Source organism: Myzus persicae, unplaced genomic scaffold (genome assembly GCF_001856785.1).
Source record: "Myzus persicae strain clone G006 unplaced genomic scaffold, MPER_G0061.0, whole genome shotgun sequence".
Taxonomy (NCBI): Eukaryota; Metazoa; Arthropoda; class Insecta; order Hemiptera; family Aphididae; genus Myzus; species Myzus persicae.
Window position 1 is genome coordinate 190,622 of NW_019103730.1, and position 24,605 is coordinate 215,226.

Consider the following 24,605-nt stretch of genomic DNA (forward strand, 5'->3'; position numbering starts at 1 on the left):
TATTTTAATATAGCCCTAGAATAAAATATTTGTTCACAATAACCTTTTTTTGTCGTATACGCATTTATTTAAACATGTTCTTACTAATCGACTATTTATAAAATATTGAGTTTAAATTGAACTTGGCATAATGGAAGCAAGAATTAGTCATCATATACAAGGTATATCTATGCTAAGCAGAAAAACTGTTCCTCCGACATTGAATAAACATCTAACAAATGTAAGTTTTTGTATCTATTTAAAAATACTATTATTTATTAATGTTAAATGTAAATTACATTTTAGAAAATATTTAATAAACCCAACAAAGAAGCCATGGAACAGGTATTATATTATCTGCTTCCATTAACAGATCCAAATTGCTTAAAAACTGTACCTTGGCCAATAACTAATTTTAAAGAAGCTGCTGAATTCCGTAATACCGCAACACTCCTAATTAATGTAAGTATATTATGATAATTTTATATAGCTATGATCATTAACTAAATTATTAGTTTATGAGGGTGAAAAAATAATTGTTTACCTTGGTATTAGTATACATTATACTTTTTTTAGGGTTTAGATGGGTTTGTCTATGAAAAATCTTCAAATGTTGTTTCAAAAGTTAATTCATCATTATTAGCAAATCCTGGTGGCCATGTCTTTATTTTTTTTATGTATCAATTTTGTTTATACATAAAGTGCTGTGAATTAAAAAAAAAAGGTAAAGTATTTTAATTATTCTATCATAATTAAATGATTCGAAAAAAAAATAATGTTCTCAGTTTTTATTTTATAATCGGCATCTAAATGTAAATATTAAATTTGTTTTTTAACTCATCATTGGTATCATCATAAGTGTGACATTCACCTTATTACTAATTCCAATTTTGAGAACCATCTGCTTAAAATGTAAATGTCATTCGATTCTTCTGGGGCAATTAATACCTTTAATTGACATTTTTCCAAATAAAATATTGTAAATAAAAGAATTTAAGAAATATTTCTTGAGAATTTATCAATCTGAAAAGTCATAAGTATCTACAACTTGAATCACCAATTATGCTCACTCCCATGTTTTCCTCTAATAATAAATTTATTAATCCTGATTTTTAGAATGTTAAATAGTCATGCATACAATGTTTTAAAATCCTTGGATTTTTTTATACCACTTAAGGAGTGTCCTGTTGAAATGTAGCCTTCTTTTTTAACATTTTTTTTTTAAATTTTATTTTTGATAATATAGAATATTTACAATCTGTAATATTTATTTACAATACAGTAAGTAAATTGGATAAAATATGAGGAACATAACGTGAAATGGCGTGAGGAGGAAGGCCCACCAGTGTGGATACCCTCTAACTTGGGGTGGGGAGTTTTATTTTGTTTTAAATTAGTGCAGGTTGGGATTCAAGAGATCTCGACACCAGTGTTTTTTTAATCGACGTGGAGGGTTATTTGGCATGAATTCACTGGCTAAGTTAGAAATCAATGGATTTGTGTAGTTAACTGTTTTGGTGTGGAAGTTTTTGTAGTCGTTTTTCGCAGCTTTAGAGACATCTCCCTCTATGCGAAAGCAGTTCCCGCGGCGCCGTCGGTTCAAACACGAAAAAAAAAAAAAAAAAAAGAGACATCTCCCTCTAGAGTTGGTTAATCTGCTACCCCATTGTATGTTCTTAGCGATGAAATCACCGCCGGCGATAAACGAACGCCCAAGTGACTTTAGGAAGTTTTCGATTTGGGGGGGAGGGGGGTGTTATTGCCAGTAGAGGAGGACAGTAAACCGAGGATAGTGTAGTTGGTATATGGTTTAGTATGATTTGGATATTTGTTGCTTGTATTGACGGCAGTTGAAGTAAGTAGTGTTGGATTTGGTTGGATATCAAAATGGCGGATCCCGCGTGGGCGGTTCCGTTAGGGATTTTTTAACTTAAAATTATTTTGTGATAATTGTTTTGAAACTGTTGATTTGTCTCTTTCAAATTTTGAATGAGTAGTTTTTTAGCTATTGAATGTTTGTACTAATAATAGTCTTATAAATGGTTCTACAAAAAAATAAAAATAGACATAATATTGGAACTAATATTTATTATACTTGGACCATTTTTAAAAAAATATTTATGTTGATAAACTTATATTAATAACTAAAATGTTCCAATCACCATAGTCCCCAGATATCTTATCCTACCTAACCTTTTATCCTCATATCACATTTCTAAAAAACTACTAGAACAAATCTTGATTCTGATTTGTCAATTTTTCAGAAATATTATCCACTGAATAATTTACAGAAAGTTCTCATTTAGCTCATCATATCGATATCAATGATGTGTTGAGTAAACTACAAATAGTATTATTGCTTATAATAAATTTATAAATTGGTAATAATTACTTATAATGGACTAAGTCAAGTGATCATTTAACTATAATTGTATACATTTATAGTTAATTTTTTCCCAATTGAAGTTTATATTCACAAATAATGATATTAAATTGCTTATTCTATTACATTGTCCATTAATATTAACCAAGTGACAAATATATAGTATGTAATATCTTATTTTTTGAGTTTATGTTTAGGAATTATTTTTTTAAATGCACCACTTTATGTTGAAGACAAGTTTATTGACAAAAAAATATCAATGTTTAATGGAATATCAAATTGTAATTTTAATGAAGTAAATGAAATAATTTCTCGAGTTGGTTGTATTCTTAAAAATACTACAGGTATAGCTGTGTAAGTAATTAATCATAATAATTATTGTTTTGTTTCATAACATGAGTAATGATTTTAGAAAATATAAAGAAATCATTCAAGATAGTAAGCAACGTATTAAAGATTTTAAATCTGAATTACTTCATATTGAGCATTGTGAAGCAACTGGTATGAAAATAACTTTTAATAAGCATGAGAATTTTGTAATTTGTTTTTAATTATTTATGGCTTAGTACTGTGTCAGCCTGGGTCCTTGAGTAGGATTTTTGTTTTGGTGCCTAACAAATCTTAAGTTGTTATTCAATTATATGCATGCAATTTCAAACTATAATGTAAGTTGTATATTATTATATTTATTGGCTACCTAAATTTATAAAAAAAAAAACATAATCTTATACTTATTTTATTAAAAGTTTATTAAAATCATTATTTCATTTAAAATTATAAAAATCCTTGCATTGTTTGTATAAACATTCAATTTCCTCATTGTTATGTATTTTTAAATACGATATTTTAGTGTTGTTATCATTGACCAAGCTTGTATATAGTTAAGTTATTTAGTTTGAAAATAAACTGAGAGTGGAGTAGAGACAGTCATGGTGTAATTTCCAGGGGAGGAGGGACAAAATGAAACTAGCTTCTAAAACCTATTATTCTGTATGAACATAAAATATTTTAAGCAAAAGTGTAGTATCGAGTATGGTATTACATATGAAATAAGTATAATATGGATTTAAAGCATATATAATTCTTTTTGCATACTTTATTATTTTTTAGGGGGGCATGTCCTTCCTATGAGTGCCCTTGGAGGCATAAAATATGTATAAAATAAGCCATAGAAATAGTTTCAGAGTTTAACAATTTTTCTAACAAAACTATAGTAATTACCTTGAAGTTGTTGTCTTTTCCTAGTATAATTTCAATTAAAAACTAGATGAATGTAACAAATTTACTATTATCAATAATATTATTTTTTAAAATTGAAAATGTATGACTGCTAATAACATTAGTATGGGTCAACGAGTGTGATGCTTAGGAACACTTGGACTAATATATTTCCAGACTGCAAATATTTTTATCTTACTAACGTATGAGAGAAAAAATACATGTATTGCTTGTCTAATTTAGCTATTTTAACTCATTTATATTTTTGTGCTCATAATGTTTTAACAAGATTTAATGTAGTTTGGTTTTAAAAAAGTTAAGGGTCTCAGGCAGCAATGACCGCCTTGACCAGGCTGACACTGGCTTAGTATAATATAATATTTATTTACAAAAACCAATTATTGTTTATTATGTTTTTTTACATACTTGAAGCAAATGAAGTCTCGGAATTAAAACAAAAATGTATTAATTTGTGTGCAAACTTTCAACAAAATAAATTAATTGCTCTGAAGTGTGCAAGATTAACTGATATTATATTAAAAACTCCAGAAACTTTGGATGCCAACATAATTAATTTAACTTTTAATGTAAGTTCTTAATTAATGTTATGTTATGATTTTGTATTATCCTATTTATTAATATGTACATTATGTAGATAAATCAAGAAGAATTAATGGACAATTATGGAAAAGTTGATCTGGTTAAATTCCTTACAATCATAAAAAATACTTTAAATGGTTATATAAATTGGTGTGAACAGCTAAATGACGAAGAAAATATTAATATGATGGTTAAAGAATCACAACAATCAGTTATTGATATGACCGACCAAATTCTATCTTATGAGAAACATATAAACATTTTAAATAGCATAGTTGATAATTTAAAAATTGAAAATCAAGTATTATACAAAGAAGTATTTTCTAGTAAGTCAATTTATTATTTTTATTATTATGTTCAATTATAAAATTAAAAAGAGTACCACCCTGCTGTATAGTAGTGTCTAGAAAGATCATTATAACAAACTTGTTATATTTGAATTAAAGGATATTAAAACATTGTATACAAAAATGATTCTGAGGAAAGACTTGTTTGACATTATTGCTATTAAAGTAATTTATTTTATTATAGGTAGGATAATGAATTACATTTGAAAATGTAGTTGTGTGTGTAAAATAAAATTATATACCTTATGCTTTATTTCAATTTTCAAGTACCTAAAATAATATTTTTAAATTACAAAAAAATAACAAATTATTATTCTTGTTTAAATATCCAATTTTGCCCCTAATTTTAACTTTGAATACCTATAAAAGAAACTGTATTGATAAAATGTTTAGAATTTTTGGTTACAATATGAATTACTTATGAATTGTTTGAACTGTCAATTCTTAACTATAAAAATTGATCATCATTCCTATGTATCTTTAGTATTTTTGAATTAATATTATAACTACTTATGAGGTATTCCACACCAATGACATTCTCAAATGCAATTTTTTCGGCAAACATTAGTTTAACATACTACAGTATCATTAGTATCAAATGACTAAAAGTAAAATAAATACTTTAATAACAATAATATCATAGCATTTACTTAATAGTTACTAGTTAGTAATATTATAAGGTAACAACTGTCATCGTTCAGAATCATTTTAAATAAACAATGGTTATAGTAATTAAATTTAATACGTCTATTACACTGATTCGTCTTATTGACAATAAATTTTAAAATAGCTTACAAATATCAAAATTTTTGTGAGCTCGTAAATAGCTCAAAATAAATAAAAATATTTTGATAATTGTTCAGCAAGAAATTGTTAGTATAAACATTTGGTCTATGTTTAAAGTAACCAAAGTTATTATTTAAAAATCATTTTTGTCGAAAACTGGTTTTTCACATCCTTGTTTCCTTTATTTTAATTTTTTTTTTGTGGTATTTTTCCGATGCTTTTGGAAAGTACTGAGAATTTTTACTTTTGACCTTTTGAAATTCATCAAAGTTAACTCTGCAAATTATTTTGTAGTTATAAATGTATAAACTGTTCAATTCGTTTAACTAAGGATTGAACATTTTAAACAAGGTTTTCATAAGTATTCTATACTGTAACTAAAAAATCTAAAATATATATTAATACAGTATTTTTAATAGATATTTTAAGTTCAATTTTGGACAAAATTAGATATTTAAACAAAATATAACAATTTTATTAATTTAAATGTATTATCCTTGAGAACTTTTAAAGTATTATGGATAAAATGTTTTCTGAAAAATACCTACTGTTTTGCTAATAGTAAAACAAATTACTTTAATTGCAATTTATCATAAAATATACATAATATGGTAATATAGATTGACTCTCTCATAATCGTTTTTCGTATACAATGATTTTTTATCATTGAATACAAATTTAACACATTTATGACAGTGACCCACATGACACATAATGTTAAGTAGAGCAGTACTTGACCACCTTTTTTTGTTTTTACCATTTTTGAGTATTTTTTTTTAGCAGGTACATCATTCTTAAATTTTTAGTTAGTTTTATTAGCATTCCCGTACTTAATATATTTTATAATCCTTAATACCTATAATTATTTTCTTAGAGTAAATATATCTATCATAAACAAACATTTTACTTTTTTTAGGCAAAAGTCTTGAAAATCTCGATCCAAGAATACAATCAGTGTACAAAATTATTTCTCCAATAATTTTAAAAACAGATTTCAGTGATAAACCGAAATTAATGACTTCAAAAGAAAGTAATAAATCAAGGCGATCAATTTTACTACATTCTCTAAGTCAACCATATAAGTATCAGACAATAAATTTTGATACCATTAGATGTGTGTATAATGAAACATTACCAAATCCAATTAAAGAAGATAATATACAAGAAGTAATTATTATAATCAACTTAATATATAATGTGTTCTATAGAACTTCTCATAGTATCATATTCAAATATAATATATATTGTGTATCGTAATATATATATATATATACAATTAAAAAAATCCCAATAAGTAGTAAGTATTATTCATTACTACAATATATTCAACATATTATATATATTATTGGGATTTTTTTAATTGTACTCATCACAAATAGTACTTAAGTTGGGCTCTGGAGATGCTCCTTTTTACGTGTTTCAAAATTGAACACTTACATTTTCTTGTTATATTAGATTAAATATTTTTAATATATTTGTGTGCACTACATCTTAGGCAAAAACAGTGTCTCAAAGTGTTCTTGTCGATAACTTTATTATTAATTTATAATAGTTAATCCAAACTTAAAATTAAAATAGTATTAATAGATTTTTTGTTTTCGTGTTTTTTCAAAATCTGAAATAATAAATAGTAAATTATTTTATGAATTACTTAAATAAAATTATATTTTAAGTATTAAAACAAGTGTTAAGGTTTCAGTAGAAGTGGCCAGTTGAGTTTATAAAAATAAAAATATCATAGGTTAGGACAAATATGGTGATTAACTAAATAATTTTTATTGAGTCAAATTAATAATAAGTTTTATAAAAACCTTTAATTTCTAGTTTCAAAGTACAAAATTTAATCATAACTCAGTTAATTTTCTTTAATATTTATAAATTATTATGTATAATTGTAATTAATCTTTTAAAAAAACCTACAGGAAATGGTGGAAGAAAATAATGAATTACATGAAGCAGAAGTTAAAATATTACAAAGTTATGAAATTGGAAACTTGCAGGTAAATATACTTATATGTAATATTAATAGTTAAATATAAATTTAGTTCTGTAGTATAATAATATAGTAATAAAATGAGTGGTTCCAATGAATTAGAAAATTGTTGTGCATTATATACTATCTTTTTTTAGGATAAAACGTATGCTACTCTTGAAAATCAACCTGTATATACCACGGATATTGCAATGATGAATGAAACTGAACATAAGAATGGCCGCAAATCTCAAATTATAAAAGATGAAATTAAAAGTGTATCTATTTCACGAAAATCAATTGAAAACATAAAGCAGAAGTTTAGTAGAATTAAAAAAGAAGCAATGAGTACAATTCCTCATTCACCTCAGTCACCATTTTAAATGCATTAAGTATCAATGTATAATTTTAATACAACAAATAAATTAACTATATAATTTTATTGTTAATAGTAAAAATTATTATAATATCAATTAGTATACATAGTACATAACAATGTTGTAGTAATAAGTACCTACCTGTATGTCAAAAATTAAAATAAATATATAAATGTTAACTAATCCAAGTATTTGTAATAAACAATTCTTAAATAACCTACACTTAAAGTAAGATTCTGTTCCTCAACTATGAGTTGTGAATTGATATTTTCATCATATCACAATAAGATTTTTTTCCAGGTTGGTAACCAGCTAGCTACTTTTATGTCACACCATGTTACAATTATTACTATTAATATAAATTTATTTTCATTGTACAATTTACATTGATTGTATAGAAATAAAAAAGATAGTTTTAATTTCATTATTTATTTTTTAAAATAGATCCTAGAAATTAAATTATAAGATTGGGACCAGTTGATAGTGTCCGCATTATTGAGAGTGTAGAGGTTACAAACTTATACAACATCTAAACTACATAATACATTATGTATAAATGCACATTTTTGATGGGGATTTAAAAGTGCCTATTTGTTGAGGACCTAATGGTGTCCATTAATATATGTTGCATTACACATTTTGATGATGCTGCTACCAAAAGAAAAAAAAAGAAAATATAGGATTTAAAATTATTTCACATCATGAGAATGAGTCATTAATATACACGATGCTCATACATAAAATTAATTGCAGACTACCTGTCAGCACACCATACAAAAAAAATCGATCTGGCATGCACCTTCATACTCCACCTGTCATTCAGACATAATTCCCAGTCAAACACTGTGCTTTCACTGGATGGACTATAGAAACTATATGCAATTAATTATGTTTGTCATTATTTTCTTTAGACAGTGAAATGTACAAAATATTTTGACTAATTTATTTTATATTATAATATTTAGTAGGGATGGGCCGATACCACTTATTACCGATATCCGATATTCCGATATAAAACCGATACCTGATAACACAAATAATATTACCTAGAAAAGTGAAAACATTGATTATTATAAAATAATCTTTAGTGTTTGATTATTAATAACCTAACCTGTGCATTTGTGAATTATGATACTATCAATACTATGCTGATCGATAGGTTTTTTTTTTTGGTATCGGTTGAAATATCGGTTTTGAAAAAAAAACCGATACCGATAAAACCGATATCTAGAATCGGTTCTAGTATCGGCCCATCCCTAATATTTAGGTAGGTATCCATTCAGTATATTGACATACCCAGGCAAGTACCTAGGACCTCATCTTGGGGGAGGGGAATAATTTTTTTGAAAATAATCCAAACACTGTAATACATTTTTATTATACGTGATATACGTTAACCATACATTTATTTAACTAATGTCATTTAAATGATAACGTATAAATAAATAAATATATAGGTAACTAACTCTGTATAAGGAATAGGCATAAGAGCGGTTTTGTCCCATTTTTGAATGCACACTTGACACTTATATGAATTTATTAAAACAGTAGATTATATAATATTTAGAATCTTATAAGATAAACTTATAATAAAGGCTTTGGGGGGAGGGGCAATCGCCCGCACCACCCCCTTCAATTACTTGCCTACTGCCTAGACATACCGTAGATTCATTATAGATCTTATTGACTTTTTATAATTAACAATAATACATGAAATATTATAAAATATTTTTTTTAATAGTCCTACACATATACACAATTATAAAACAATTTAAACATTTCCATTATTGACGCAGACAAGGATCTGGGGTGGGGGAGGGACTAAGTGGTTTTACAGCAGTTCTAGATACAACTGAAAAGTAAAATAGTTAATTGTTATAGAAGAATCTGGATATTTTTAGAAATCATACACTAATTTTTCTTTGTAAGTATTTATGTTTCGTTGAACTATATTATATATTAGTTAATATTTTGATTTACAACAAATGCAGTTTTGTTGTCTAATTTGCCCAACACCCCAGTATACAAAAAAAAAAATCAGGAATACCTACACTTTATTAAAATGGTGTGGTATATAATATTGAAAATATATTTTATTTATTTAAAAGCTATAGAACCACTATTCACAAGATGCCATAGTAACTTGTTAAATTTACAAAAAATGTTTAAACATACTTTTTTTTGCAGTTAATGAATAATTTTATTTAAAAGAGCAATAAACAACAAAAATAATTTTTCAACACAGTAAAAGTACTTTATTCATTTACTAAACAAACTTTTGCTTTGGTAATACTGGATACTGTACATGTTAATAATAACATAATATTAAACAGATCATAATGATCATAGAATAATGCATTTTACATTTAAAAGTTTAACATAATTAAAAATGAATACTTTACATATCACAAAATACAAAATTTTCCAAAAACCCATACAACACCAATATTAATAACAAGAAATACAAATTTAAATCTTTAAGTACTTTGAAAATATTTATCTCATATAGTTTTAACTATAAGCTTTGCAAGTTATTAAATATAACATAAATAGAAAAAGTTCAATTAAAAAATAATATTAACAATATCACATTTTAACTACTAATGATAATACATTTTTAAACATACTACAAAAGATCTACATGTTTTGTGGTGAAACATGTATTTTAAATTAAATTCCAAAAATCATTAAAAAATATCACATACCCTTAATCAGGACTAGTAGCAATTTAAAGATATATTTGAATGGTTTTTAATATAATATTTACTTACTATATTAATATTAATAAATGTAATTAAAAATACTTGATTTACAATGAGTTAATTATATTTAATTATGAAAAGCAGCATATAAAACTAAATTAATTTCTTCATTAATTTTTATAGAGCATATTTTTTCTTGATAAATGTTTAAAACAATACAATTAATTACTTAAATGTATACATTTGGTTGTAATTAAGAAACTAAATAACAAAAGTATTTTACTTTAAATAAAATAACAATAAATTATTTTTGTTAAAAAAAGCCTGCTTTAATACAGGTAGGTTATAATACTGTTTTGAAATAAAAATTAATTCTACAATATTACCATTTGTAGTTATTGTTAACTTGAGATGTACTTGGACTTGAAAAATTTTGTTGATAATGTCTATTACTTGTACCTCTAATATCTATAATCAAAGAATTATTTTAATATTTTTTGTATGCATCCTGTAGCCAGGGAGGGGAAGTTTTAGGGTTTAAGCCCCTTCCACCACAAAAAAAAATCCTGCCTACGGTACTGGTCATATGTAATAAAAATAAATATTGTACATTTTAATTAGGGAAGGATTGATACAAATTTTTACCAACATCCGATACTGATATATTGTTATGCTATCGATAAAAAACAGATAAAACATTTAATTTTAAAAACACCTTTTTTGGCATAAAACATAACCGATATTAAAAGATAACTTATATCAGTCTATCAAAAAATCTATAAATTTATGATATCAATATATTAAGCAGATTGATTTAGATTTTTTTTTGAAATCAGTTCTGATTTCGGTTTTAAAAAAGACTGATACCACCAATATCAAGTTTAAATTCTAGCATCGGCCCATCCCTAATTTTAATGATGCTTGGAATCACAGCGTCAACCAATTTTGTTTAGATTTCCCCACTACACTATGGAACCTAATTTTCAAGTCAGTCGCTGCATTTTAATACAAATAGAGTATCGTAAAAGGGGTTATACTTTTTTGTTGGAATGTTTACTTACTAGGCATGTTAAAACTATTTCTACTTGTTCTAAAACTTGAGCTGCTGTCTGTATAACCTGTTGAATAAAGTTTTTTTATTAAATAAAAACATAACTAAATATAAATATTATTTTACTTTTATTTTGAGAGTGCTGGCCATATGGATATTTGCGAAAAGAAGAAAATGAAGAATTATCATTATTTTTGCTATGACGACCTTATGAACAAAATAAATATAATAAAGTAATAACACTGACATAAGATTTTGATGACTGTAGTTATAAACTTAAATAAGCTAACCTTTATTACTATTCTCTTTCGGACGTTTACCAACATCATCTGGAGCCTCCAATCCTACAGCGCTATCTTCTATAGATAATATTTTAACAACTGATTGAACGACACTACTAAAGGACTATACAAAAAAATGTAATATAAATTAATATTATAAACACAAAATAGTAAACTAATATAATTACACTATGTTGGGAGATCATTTTATTTTTAAGAAATTCACGGTAAGCTAAAGTAAGACATAACCGCATGTTCAAGATTTTTGCAATATCTTCGGAATTTCCAACAAAACTAGTCCAGCCATCTAGGTTTAACGTTCCTAATTTGTCATCATTTTCTTCATCACTATCATCACTATCATCTATAATAATGAAAATTCGTTTTTGAAATCATTCTTAAAGTAACAGCAATGTATGAATATTTTTTTAATCTACCTTCAGTTTTAACAGAATCTTGAGGTAATTTCATAGCACTAGAAAAAAGTGCCACAGACATTGGAGATACTACTGTGCAGTTTTTTATAAATTTTTTAGTATTGAAAGAACTCATTTCTTCAAATATTATCCATTCTGATGGTAAGTCTTTGACATAATTTTCACGTAAGACACTTGATCCGTGGTAAATAACACTTTTTTCTGTCCTATTAAATTGCAAGACAATGAATTAAAATCAATTACTGTTACTTAATTTATAATTAAATGTAATGAATTACTTTGTTTTCAAAATTGGTCTTGGATTAGATTTATCTAGTTTAGCCAAGTTTGGATATAATCCAGCTAATAAGCAAGCTTTAACAGCAGCCCAATTATTTGAGTTGATATTTACATCCCTTATATCGTTAGGACCAGCGCGAGTCTGAATTAACTCCAATGCTCTTAACTGACCTAATAATTGAGTTCTAGTTTGTGTAATTAATCCCATAATTGATTGTGAAACAAGGTTAAACAAATCACTATCAACCATATTTCCTTCATTAAATGCCTAAATAACATTATAAAAATTATTCTTTTACCATAGATTAAGAAAAAATATAGAATTAAAGAACTACAGTTTGAGGGGCAGTAATTAATCCATCTGAACAAATACATCATAGTTTTTAGTTTTATATTTCGATCTATTTCTTACTTGATATAGACGCAAAAGGACTATATGATCACTCAATGAATCACCAGCTAATTTCTTGCGAATAGATCCTAGTGAGGTCTTCATATTTACATTAAGAGTCAAGTTAAACGGTTCTCTGTAAATAATTTATAATTATTATTGCAAATATTATAAATATTACAAAAATGTACCATACCTATTAGCTAAACAGCTAATAATTGTTAACACAGGATCCAAGCATTTCAAAAATATAGCAAATACTAGTGATTTAGCATAATGAGATTCAATAGATAAATCCAACATGAAAAATCCAAGATCTGTTAAGTCTTCATTCACATCCATTGCTTCTATTGTCTTTAAGTATTCAAGAGCAGATGTAACTGATAATGTTGGTGGTGGTTGTATAGCTAATGCTAAAAAGTCTACTACTCTCATATTGTTGGAAATCACTTTTGCTAACATGCATAGTTCCTACAAAATAGTTTTGTTAAGTAAAAAATATTATACTAAACAGATACACAAATTAATTTTACAACAATATTAAGATATTCCGTTTTTTTGAACATAATAATAATATATAAAACTTAATATAATATTGTTATACATTAAGCCAGTCAGTTATAGTTGGGGACACAAAAAGTGGAGGGTGACCTTCATTGTACCGCAATCTGCACCCTGTCAGTAGACAATGCTTCTCAACACAATTTAAGATATATAGTATGGTTGGCCGACAAGATCGTATTAAAGTAGAAACCTCAATTTGGCGATAACATTCATCATGAGCGCCCTCGTTCACATTCGCTCCATTATTTTTATTTTTATTTTATAATTGCTTCAGCGTTTTCAACATATTATATAGTATAATAGTTCATTCTGGTAAAATTCCGCTTTGTACGCCTACATCATCAAAACAAACATTATCCAATACTTCAAATTCTCCTCTTCATGTGGAGAAAAAGATCATAACTTTTATCTCACCTAACCGTTTCGCCTTTCTCGACATAGGTGATGACTCCATATTCAATGCGGCTCCATCCTTCAGCGACAGCACTGTTGAACAATCACACTCTCTCATAGACCTCCATGCTGAGCCCATTGTTTTACCCTCTATACATCAGAAACATCAATAACTTCTCAGCATTTATTAAAACAGTCGGCCCTAACGGGCTTACATGTCAGTCCACTCCTTGTCCCAATGGTTAAGATAATTTCAAAGCTTTGGCTAACTATTTGATGGAAACTAACGCTAGTTTATATACTTTTAGTCTTTGCATTCAGCGTCCTTTTAAGATTGTTATAAGAAACCTCCATCATTCTACTCTCAGTGCTGACATTTTGTTCGCATTGTTGGAAGGACATATAGTGAAACAAGTCCACAATGTAAATAAAAATAAAATCATCTTCTCCAATTATATTTTGTCGACCTCAAACTCAATGATAATAACAATCAAATCTTTAACGTCACTTTATTACTACAAACGAAAGAAGCAATTGAAAAATCAAATAAAACAATTTACGGTCTACTGCAATGTTTCAATTGTCAAGACTATGATCACACAATGAATTACTACCATCATCTATCTCGCTGCAATAAATGTGGAGTCTTACGAGTCAGATAACTTTACCAAGGGTTGCTCCTGTCTAACTAAATGTGTCCACTGTTCCGAGGATCATATGGCCAGTTTCAAGGTGTACCGATTCTACCAATCCATTCTAAATCGACACAAAATCAAGTCCTCCAACCCTCACTTAAGGTACCTTGCAAACTCTCCTCAATTTTATCCTTCACATGCCTCTGCTGCTACTTCTAGTTGTTAACTGCACAATTAATCTAAAAAATTCATATCTTAATTTAGCTGTTTCAAAATTCCTCCCATTAACCTCTATTCTTAACTAATTTCTATCTATCGTATTAATAAACAAATAATCAAGACATTAGATCCTAATTATTTTTGATATTACATACATTAATTTTGTTTCTCTTTCTTATCTGTGTTTATTATTATTTTCATTATCACACCATTATGCTTAACGGTAACTATCTCTTATAGTGTTCATAATTTAATTGTCGAACTGCAATTGTTTTTACTGGAAGTTCTAAATCTTTTTAAAAAAAAAGTAGAATCCAAATTAAATGACCAGAACAGCTGGAATTTTATCACTAGCGCTTTTGAACTTATAGCCGTTATAACATGCAAAAGTTAGTGGTGAATTTACTAGCTGTTTTTAAGAATGATCTCAATACACTTTATCATAATTAATTGGACAACCATAGTATCTTAAATCATGCTTCTCAACCTGCGTGTATAACACATTGTGTAATGTACAGAATTGAGAACACATCGGACAATTTTACAGCACACTCTAATTTTACTCCACTGTTCGTGTTGATTTGAATTATTTAGATATTTATTTTCTGTTTTGCAATTACAAAAATATACTCGACCAATCATCATTTCCTATTTCAATAAATTAAATGTACTATATTTTTGTATATTTACTTGTAGAGGCATTCTAAGAATTTCAGGTACATCATGAGTAGCCATGTGACTATGATGTTCTCTAGTATAAAGACGATAACATTCGCCAGCACATAATCTTCCAGCACGGCCAGCTCTTTGTTTTGCACAACTCTGGGATATCCAATTTACATTCATACAACTAATACCATTAAAAGCATTGTAACCTTTCTAAAAATATAAATATAAAATGTCAATAAATTATCAAAATTTTATCAGAAAGCATATAAATAATAATAATTTGAGTTTTTATTGTTTTAATTAATTTTAATCCTTAATAATGTTGAACATTAAATACCATTTACCTGTTTTACTCTCCCTGAATCAATCACATATACAACATCATTAATTGTAACACTTGTTTCTACAATGTTAGTTGCTAATATAACTTTTTGGTGACCTTTAGGTGCAGGTTGAAAGACTCTACGTTGATCAGATGTCTTTAAAAAAATAATTAAATATAACTCAAAAACTTAAAAATGTATTGCTATTAAAATATTACCTGCATCATTGAATGTAACATGTAAATTGTAATTTTTAAATTATCTTTAGTAATAAGTTCTTCAATTATAACTTTATTAACCATAGACATATCTTCAAATCCAGGCAAAAAGACTAAAATAGAACCTATAACAACACATTGTTGAAAAACACACTTTTTGTTTAAAATATACTATATTATATCATACAACCAAGTTTAATTACCAGCGTTTTTTTTAAAAAGTATATGTTTTATGAGATATGTTATTAAATAGGCATCAATTATAATATTAGGAGGTAAACTTTTTTTATATAGTTCTAGTCTCTCTTTAACTTCCACTTCATCCGAATTTTCATTTTTCTGGATATCTGTCTGTGCATGAATGCCTTTGTTGTTAATAATTAAATCTCTAGTATCAAATTGTTTAAACTCTGTTGCCCAAGTAGCTGCGTCCATATTGAAGACCCTGGTTCGAATGTTTGGATTAGCACCCATGTTTAATAATGTAGTAACATAATCATTTAATCCATGAACTGCTACAAGCATTAACAAAGTTACACCAGTATCTGAATGCTAGATCAAAATTAAATTAATTAGTATTATTATTTAGTTTCATAAATCAATTAATTGGTTTATAGCATTATACTCAATTTATAATTTATAATGTATTTACATATATTAATTATAGATAGCAGCATTTATTATAATTTATAAACAATAATAAATTCAGAAAATATTTTCAATGAGAAATTTAGTAGAAATAAAAATTATTATGGAATTAATCAAATTAAATACTAAATTACTGTAATAACTTATGAGGAATCTTGTTATAATTTTTCAAATTTTTAAAAATTCAAACATTAAATGAAAAAAAATATTATAACAGTAGAACTTTTTTTTTTTATCAATGTTTAAATAAAATAGCGTGTAAATGGTTGATGCTCTATTGTACAGTAGGTTACAAGCGAATCACTGTAATGGGTAGTATTTGGAATGATATAAAATCATTGTAAGCAAAAAACGATTTTCAGGGAAGACTGTCTGTAAGCCTACAATATTGCTAAGTAATTTAGTATATTTGATTTTATTATTGTGATGAAAGTAATTTACTATTAAGCATTAGTACTACAATAGATTTAATTCATTTTTGCCAAGAAAATACATTTGAAAAGACTTTGTGTATAAAATATAATAATTACTATAGTACTAGTTTCGAGTACCTACTAATAATAATTTTAAAATAACTTAATCCCTTATTCTTGTACTACATTTTTAAGTTTTCGGACTGAAAATTAAACATTCTAAATTCTAATGCCTAGTAGATAATAGTTTAACAAGTAATAAAAAAATATAAAATATTTTGAAAATTTTAGGGTGTATAGCAAGTGCGGATATAAAAAAATCAATGAAAATGTCATGTAACTTTTTTTTTTAGTTACATCATAGTCGAAAATCGATTTTGTCAAAAACTGGATTTCTGTAAAAATTCCCATTTTTCCTGTTGCTTTTAGAAACTATTAGGCATTTTTTACTTTGACCCTGCCAAAGTAGTAATTAAATTCACTGTCCCATAAAAAAGATGGTGTTGAAGAAAATCAAAGCACTTTTACTGCCCCAAAATGACAGACGAAAAAAAACATTATTGTAAAATCAATACATTCATCACTCCGCTCAGAATCTAAAAATTAAACAAAATTTAAAATAAAGTATTTAAAATAGCTCCAACCAAGAACTAAAACTTAAAAACAAAAAAATCAAATGACTACAAAAAGCAAAGAGTCAAACAATTTCAAGTTACTACTGCTATTCTTTATAGAATTATTACAAAATAAGAAAATTTTTTGTTTTACACGTGAATATTCTATTTCATTGGAAATTATTTGTAGTTACAACTTTTTGAACAAGTAAAAAATGTTTTGTCGACAATTACTTGACAAAAAAAAAAAAATCAAAAATGTATAATGCCTTTAAATAGCTCAAAAATATTCAAAATATTAATCATGTACAAAAATACTATGACATCAATTTTGTGAAAATTGTATGTATTTGCAGTTAGTTGTTTTTGAGTTACATCAAAAAAACAAAATTGATTTGTTTTTATCAGACTAGTTTAGTGTAAACATGTTCATTTCCCTCTAATTTTTTTATTGTTTATCCCAACTAATAAGAAAAATATTGAGCATTTTTTTTAAACTTTAAAAAGAATATCAACTAGATCAAATTTTCTATTAGAAACCCCATGCTTGAAAATTGAAGCATTTTTTTTTACTATTTATGGTGTATACAAAAAAAAAAAATAATAATAAATACATATTAATGTAAGATCATTACATTCATCGCTACACTCAGAATATGAAAATCTGAAAAAGATAGATATATAATCTCTAACTCATCACCCATCAACTTTTTATACTTAAATTTAAATGTTAAATTGTATCAAAATACATATAAATTACAAATTAAAATTGAATACTTAAAAAAATAAAAATACTTGATAATCTACTGGGATTCCTTCTGACATAATGTAATATATCATTCTATCAATTTGTTCAATTTCAGCATTGAACCAGATTTGGTGCATACAATCATCCAATTCTGATTTTAACCATTCTTGATCAGGCATCAATGTAGTAATCTAATAAAGAGCAAAATATGTAAAATACATTTAAATTAAAATAAACTATAAAATATATATTTTATTTACTGGTTCTATAAGGTTCATATTCTGAACAGCTTCAACAGTTCTTTCTACAATATCATTATCCCAATATCCAATTTTTGTTTTATTTTTTATTCTTGACATTGATGGAGACTCATATTTAATTCTATAAAACAAAAATAATGTCATCAGATAACAAAAATTATAATAATATACTATTATATTTACGTGTCCAAAATGTCCTCTAAAAAATAATCCTGCACAGGGAAAATTTTTCCTTCCACTAAAAATGAAATGATACATACATATATATATAAATACTATCATTGAAAATGCATTAGTATTTTGATTTTTACCTTTCAATACAGGACAGTTATTAAAATAATTTGAAAATAAGTGTATATCTGCTGTAGCTGACATTAAAATAAGTTTCAAATGATTATATTTTGGTAAAATCATACGCAATGCTATGAGAAGAAAGTCCACATGTTTATCCCGCTCATGTACTTCATCTACTATTACATGGGAAACATTCATCAACATTCCTTTATTAGGTTCATTATCCTTTTGATGCCGATCCATAAGTGTCCTTGTCAAAACACCAGTTGTGCAATATATAATTGTTGTATCTTGACTAACACTACATTTACAATTGTATAAGTTAAAATGTTAATAACATTATATATAGATATTGAGAATGTAAATTAGTATATTACCAGCTTTCAAGTCTAACTTGATATCCAGTACTCATTCCAATACTTTCTCCACGCTCATTAGACACTCTATCAGCCATTGATATAGCTGCAATCCTCCTTGGTTGACAACATATAACCCGGCATGGTTTATTTTTTGCAGCACTATCATCAATTATGAACTGTGGGATCTAGAAAGAAAATATATTGAACTTTCAACTATATAAAATACAATAATGTTCATATTTTTAAAATTATGAAAGCAAATATTATAAGTATGACAAAAAACATAATTTAAAAATAAACATTTTAATCGTTTTTTACTTGAGTGGTTTTTCCAGATCCAGTCTCAGCTGTGATGATTACTACAGGATTATTCTCAATTGCGTGAGTTATTTGTCCTTTTTTTGCCCATATTGGTAAAGACTTTCTCATCAATAATAAATCTTCATCAACAGAAAAACGAGGTATAGACATGGGCTTATCACACATAAGTGGAAGATTCCGTTTACAATTTGCCACTTAATATGTATGTAAAAAAAAAATAAAGATTATGAGACATTATTATATTATTACACTATTATATTTAAGAAATAAATAATGCATAAAAGCATTGAGGAGGCCCTTATTTGATGAGCTAAGAAATGTTTTTGTTCAATATATTTTGGTTTGTATCTTCTAGATGTATTAAGTCAAATATTAAAGTACTTATTGGAAAGTATTACACTTGAATAACACTCAACCTCTTATTGTGCCAACTCGGGGTTAAAAGTTTTATAATTTTTCATATTTATTTTAAAAGCTTTAGCACTTGGCATAAAAAAGTATGAAACCACGTATAACAACGTTTTAATAATTCATTAATTTTTATAAAAAATATTAAAAAACAAAAAAAATTCTTCACTAGTTATTTGTAGTTTTGTATACATTTTACAAATAGACAGAAATGCAATAAAACTACTTGAACAAAAACTTATGAAATTTAATTTTCTAAAAAATAAAAGTATGTAATACGTAAAATTATAAGTAGATAATCTAGCCGTTGTAATTGTCTAATTTATATAATAAAATCTAAAAACAATCACTTGTTTTAAGTGATTGTTTTTAGATTTTAACAGCTAGAATGCAGTCTTAACTAGTATAGATGTTACTCTATGATCATGTCTTAATTGGAAAATCGATTATATTTGGTGTTATTAATATTTCTATTCTTATTGTACATACAAATTAGTTTTCAGATATTAATATACATAGTATAAAACTTTTTTATCTTCTATTATTTAATTAATTTTTTTTTTTAGTTTTGACACATGTATTGTTAATCTTATTTCATAAAAATTTCTTTAACTCCTTGATAGATTTGATACTCAAAATTCCAAACAAAAATAAATATATCTTGGATAATGATAAATTAACAAAAAACTTTTTGAACAATGTTATATTTTAATTTGTTAACATTGTTAGGTTCTAAAATTAAGGTTCTTACATTTAATGTTTTGACCTAAGATTTTTAATTAAATTTGAAAAAATAAGACAACTCCTCAATTGTTTTAGTCGACACCAAGAGACCTAAATACTATTTTGTAACCTAAAATACTTTTTAATATAATTTAACCAATCTAGATGGACTATGATAAAAAATTAAGTAGGTATACAATATGGAAGTATAAAACATTCCGTTGTATTCGTTATTTAAATAAATTCAGTCCTAGATAAAATATTCCAGGTTTCACACTATGCTATGAAAACATCTATTAAGTATAAAATATAAATGATAAATATTAAAATATGAATTAATTAATTGTTTAGAAGTTTATTTTATATTATTCTTAAGCTATGTGAAATCATCATATGCAGTTATTATGAACCTAACTTTGAAATTAAGCCTTTTTACTTACCCGCCATTCGTCGATATGGTTTCATAGGATTAGGAAGTAATTCATCATACATTTGTTTAGTAATAGGAACATGATCACAGATTTTTCTTATTATATCATTTGAAGCTACAGATACTTCTATACTACAAGCCTTACTATTGACTTTTTTTTTATCCATTTGAATAGTTATTGATCGATGTCCTGGTTTTCTGAAATTAAAAACAAATGTATAAATATTTATATTATAATTTTACACTTCATCATATTATACACTATTATACATTTTATCATTCATATGAAAAGCAATCAATGAAATGAAATTGAATTATAATTTTAACACATAGAACTAGTAGAAATTTAAAGTTTAATTTGTTAAAAACCCACCCAACTTCATAGCAAACTTTTAGAAAAATATTATAATGCAGAACAATATAATTTTAGAACAAATTTGCACCAACATAATCTCTGATGAATTACATCAATGTTATAAATGAGCATTGAAAAACTGTTGAATTCAGAATGATTATCATTAATTTATTTATAACTAATTCCTGTTAAACTTTCATTACTGCAAAAGGGTTTTTACCACTAAATTCTAGGAAACAAGGAAAATTGAAGTGCAGTGGTTTCTAAAATTGTGTACTAATATCAAATATATTTGTACTCTTCTAAAAACATACTATACATTTTCAAATCACACATACGTTTGTGTGTGTAACGTCAATGTTTTCTAAATTTACTTTTTATAATTAAATATAACTAGTTTATTGAAAAGATATTAATTACCATAATATTCAATAAATCAAAAATTAATACTATATTATATCAACTACAATGTACAAGTTAAATTACTATTCACTTTAGATGATATACTTTTAAGAAAGGCATGAGCGAGTAAACAATTTTATTATTTTTTAATAAACTGTGAAATAAAATGGGACTTAAATGAATACAGTTGTATTTTAGATAAATACAAAGGATAAGTAAAGAAACAACTCATACATTCATATTACATAATAAAGTAAATTAATTTCTAATAAAGTTTTACTAACCCATAACTTTTAGATTTTAAGCCAAGTTCAGCACTCTTTAAATGCAAATATTTACGTTCATCTGATGTCAATGTTGATGGAAACGTGTACGCTAAAACAAATAGCAGTATATTTAGTAAGTATATTTTTAACAAACTACATTAATTATAAAAAATATTTAATTATTTGTTAACAAAGTGTCTAAAAATAAAAAATATAAGTTAAGATATTTACTGAAGAAATCATAAATAATTCAATATACAATCAGCTTTAATATAATAATAATGGTATGTGTTAAAATCCTCGATAAATAAAGAAAATGATATAGTTCCGCGAAAAGCAAACATATATATAACAATGTTTTAACTATCACCCCTATGAATTGATTACAAACCAGATACATTCTATCTATTCAGTGCATATTTATGTTATTACACTCATTTCAAGAACATAATTAGTCAAAGAATAACTGTTTTATTATTTTACCAGCTTAATTGTAACTTTTAATACAGTGTGATGACAAAGTGAATCGAGCATGCTCACTCCCATTTTTAAAATAAAATAAAACAGTGAAAATGAATTTATTCAAATTCTTGTTTTTAGAATTTGTAAATATAAACAACATATTTTGAAATACTTGCGATTTTTTTACCTAATATAGAGTGTCTTGAAGCAAAATAAACTTTTGTTTTTCAAAGAGAACTCACCTTAGCTACTGATATACTTAATTCAAAATTTGAAAGAATATTCTTTCAGTTATTAAAATGTATATATTAAAGAGAAGTCTATAACAATGATTTCACAAAAAAATAAAATATATGTTATATCAGACATAAAAATTTAATACACTTGGAATTTTTTTGAATGATACATATTGATTTATTAGTATTAATGATCAAATGTTCAAACAACTACAGATCTTACATCTTACAAACTCATCATCACAAACCTGTTATTATTCTTAGTACACAAAGTTAAATAACCCAAAAACTACTCATCAAAATTTTGATTTTGACAGGTTGACATTTTCAGAAATAATTTACAAAAGAAAAGGGAGGTTGTAATTTGAAAAACAGAAGTATGTACCTCTACAGGACCGTCATAAGTAGTAAAAAAATTTCAAATTTGGAAATATGGTCTCTTTAACTACATAAAAGAGTTCCAAGAATTGGATTTTAAATAACTGCTTAGTTCAAAAGAAGATAAAGGAGGTGAGCCTGCTTAGTGAATCATCCTGTACATTAAATGTTTACGAATCAAACCCATATATAATTCAGAAAATATAATTATATCTTTAGTTTGTAGAATGCAATTAACAAATTAGGTAGTTGAATTTACACTTTGTATCAGATGAAATGAATTTCTGCAATTGATGCGACAAGGAATCTCTACAATCCTGTGATAAATCTCTTATTGGAGGAGACCTGGAAACATCATAAAAGTCCGTATTAATCTCATGTAGTGCAATGTGTATAACGTAATAATAAACATTTTTAATGTTTAACGTTTTTAATTCTACTAAAGATAAATAAAATCATACATGGTGTCGAGAGTAATTTTTCAACAAACTTTAAAAAATGATATCACTGAATTTATGTAAACACGTCTGAGTTTCACGAACAAATTTCTGAATCTTAAATTAATCCATTACATTGTAATAAATTATACTATTGAGAAATCAACATTTGAGATTCAGGAGCTCTAACCAGTAACATGTATCACGAAATAAACTTAATAAAATGATTTTAAAAACAAACGTTTTAAACCAAATCATGAAAACATTGAAGATTGAACCTGAAAAACCGCAAATACTGCTACAAACAGTGTAGGAAAACTTGTATAATAATTTGGCAACATTGTATTTTGGTATCACGACCATGGTATTTTCAGATAGCACCCTTGAAATATTTATGCGGTCCTTAGATCATATTATACGGACATACGGTATAATATGATCTAAGCATGTAGTATTGTAATTTGTAGTAGGTACTGTGTAAACCTTTTTATAATAGGGTGACAATAAGATTCTATGGAAATACCACAAGATACTGCCATCCACTTGAAAAAACATTTTGAAAATAGTTTCACAATTAAACTGCCGCATGCAGCGATCGCATCTGCTAAGTGCTCACTGTTGTTTATTGTTACAGTGGACTCCGCTTTTAGGTATCACGGATATAAGGTTCAGTCGCTTATTAGACTCAAAATTGTCTGAGGCGGTCCGGACGTATCCAAATACGCTATACAAAATTCGGTTATAAGACTCAAATTTTGTAAAAATAAACATTTTTGGTCAAAATTTAGAAATAAATTAATATTTTTTGCTCTATTATGTGTGTATGTACAACAAATTGTATCGTCTTTCACATTTTCCAATATATTTCCGGAATATTAGTTTATAATTATAACTAAAAAAAAAACAAAATCACAATTTTTTTCCATAAATAATAAATATAGGTACATATTTTATAATTTTTTATTAATGCACATAATCATTTTTTACATGTATTGTAATTTTAATTTTTCTATCAGAATTTTTTTAA

The 24,605-nt window shown here is 26.1% G+C and overlaps 2 protein-coding genes across 3 annotated transcripts; one reads left to right on the forward strand and one right to left on the reverse strand.

The window, feature by feature from the left end:
* Nucleotides 1–14: 14 nt before the first annotated feature.
* On the forward strand, nucleotides 15–8,086 carry LOC111035164. The gene is made up of 10 exons (XM_022316686.1): nucleotides 15–220; nucleotides 286–441; nucleotides 556–703; nucleotides 2,560–2,716; nucleotides 2,775–2,863; nucleotides 4,013–4,167; nucleotides 4,236–4,506; nucleotides 6,230–6,480; nucleotides 7,236–7,313; nucleotides 7,444–8,086. Exons 1-10 carry the CDS (start codon nucleotides 131–133, stop codon nucleotides 7,666–7,668), a joined length of 1,620 nt encoding a protein of 539 aa, XP_022172378.1. The 5' UTR covers nucleotides 15–130; the 3' UTR covers nucleotides 7,669–8,086.
* A 2,439-nt stretch (nucleotides 8,087–10,525) lies between these two features.
* On the reverse strand, nucleotides 10,526–23,859 carry LOC111035150 (probable ATP-dependent RNA helicase YTHDC2). Of its 2 annotated transcripts, XM_022316670.1 has the most exons (23): nucleotides 23,603–23,859; nucleotides 23,401–23,486; nucleotides 22,084–22,174; nucleotides 21,053–21,240; nucleotides 19,479–19,675; nucleotides 19,179–19,345; nucleotides 18,819–19,102; nucleotides 18,691–18,745; nucleotides 18,508–18,628; nucleotides 18,295–18,438; nucleotides 16,028–16,376; nucleotides 15,825–15,949; nucleotides 15,628–15,762; nucleotides 15,305–15,493; nucleotides 13,000–13,274; nucleotides 12,825–12,939; nucleotides 12,412–12,680; nucleotides 12,134–12,339; nucleotides 11,885–12,060; nucleotides 11,706–11,820; nucleotides 11,542–11,622; nucleotides 11,426–11,482; nucleotides 10,526–10,832 (listed from the first exon to the last, which is right to left on the reverse strand). In XM_022316670.1, coding segments are annotated over exons 1-23 (3,513 nt in total). In that variant the 5' UTR covers nucleotides 23,605–23,859; the 3' UTR covers nucleotides 10,526–10,746. The 2 variants fall into 2 exon arrangements, with proteins under 2 accessions (XP_022172362.1, XP_022172363.1); XM_022316671.1 differs by lacking the exons at nucleotides 22,084–22,174; nucleotides 23,401–23,486; nucleotides 23,603–23,859 and adding an exon at nucleotides 21,313–21,341.
* Between the last annotated feature and the right edge of the window lie 746 nt (nucleotides 23,860–24,605).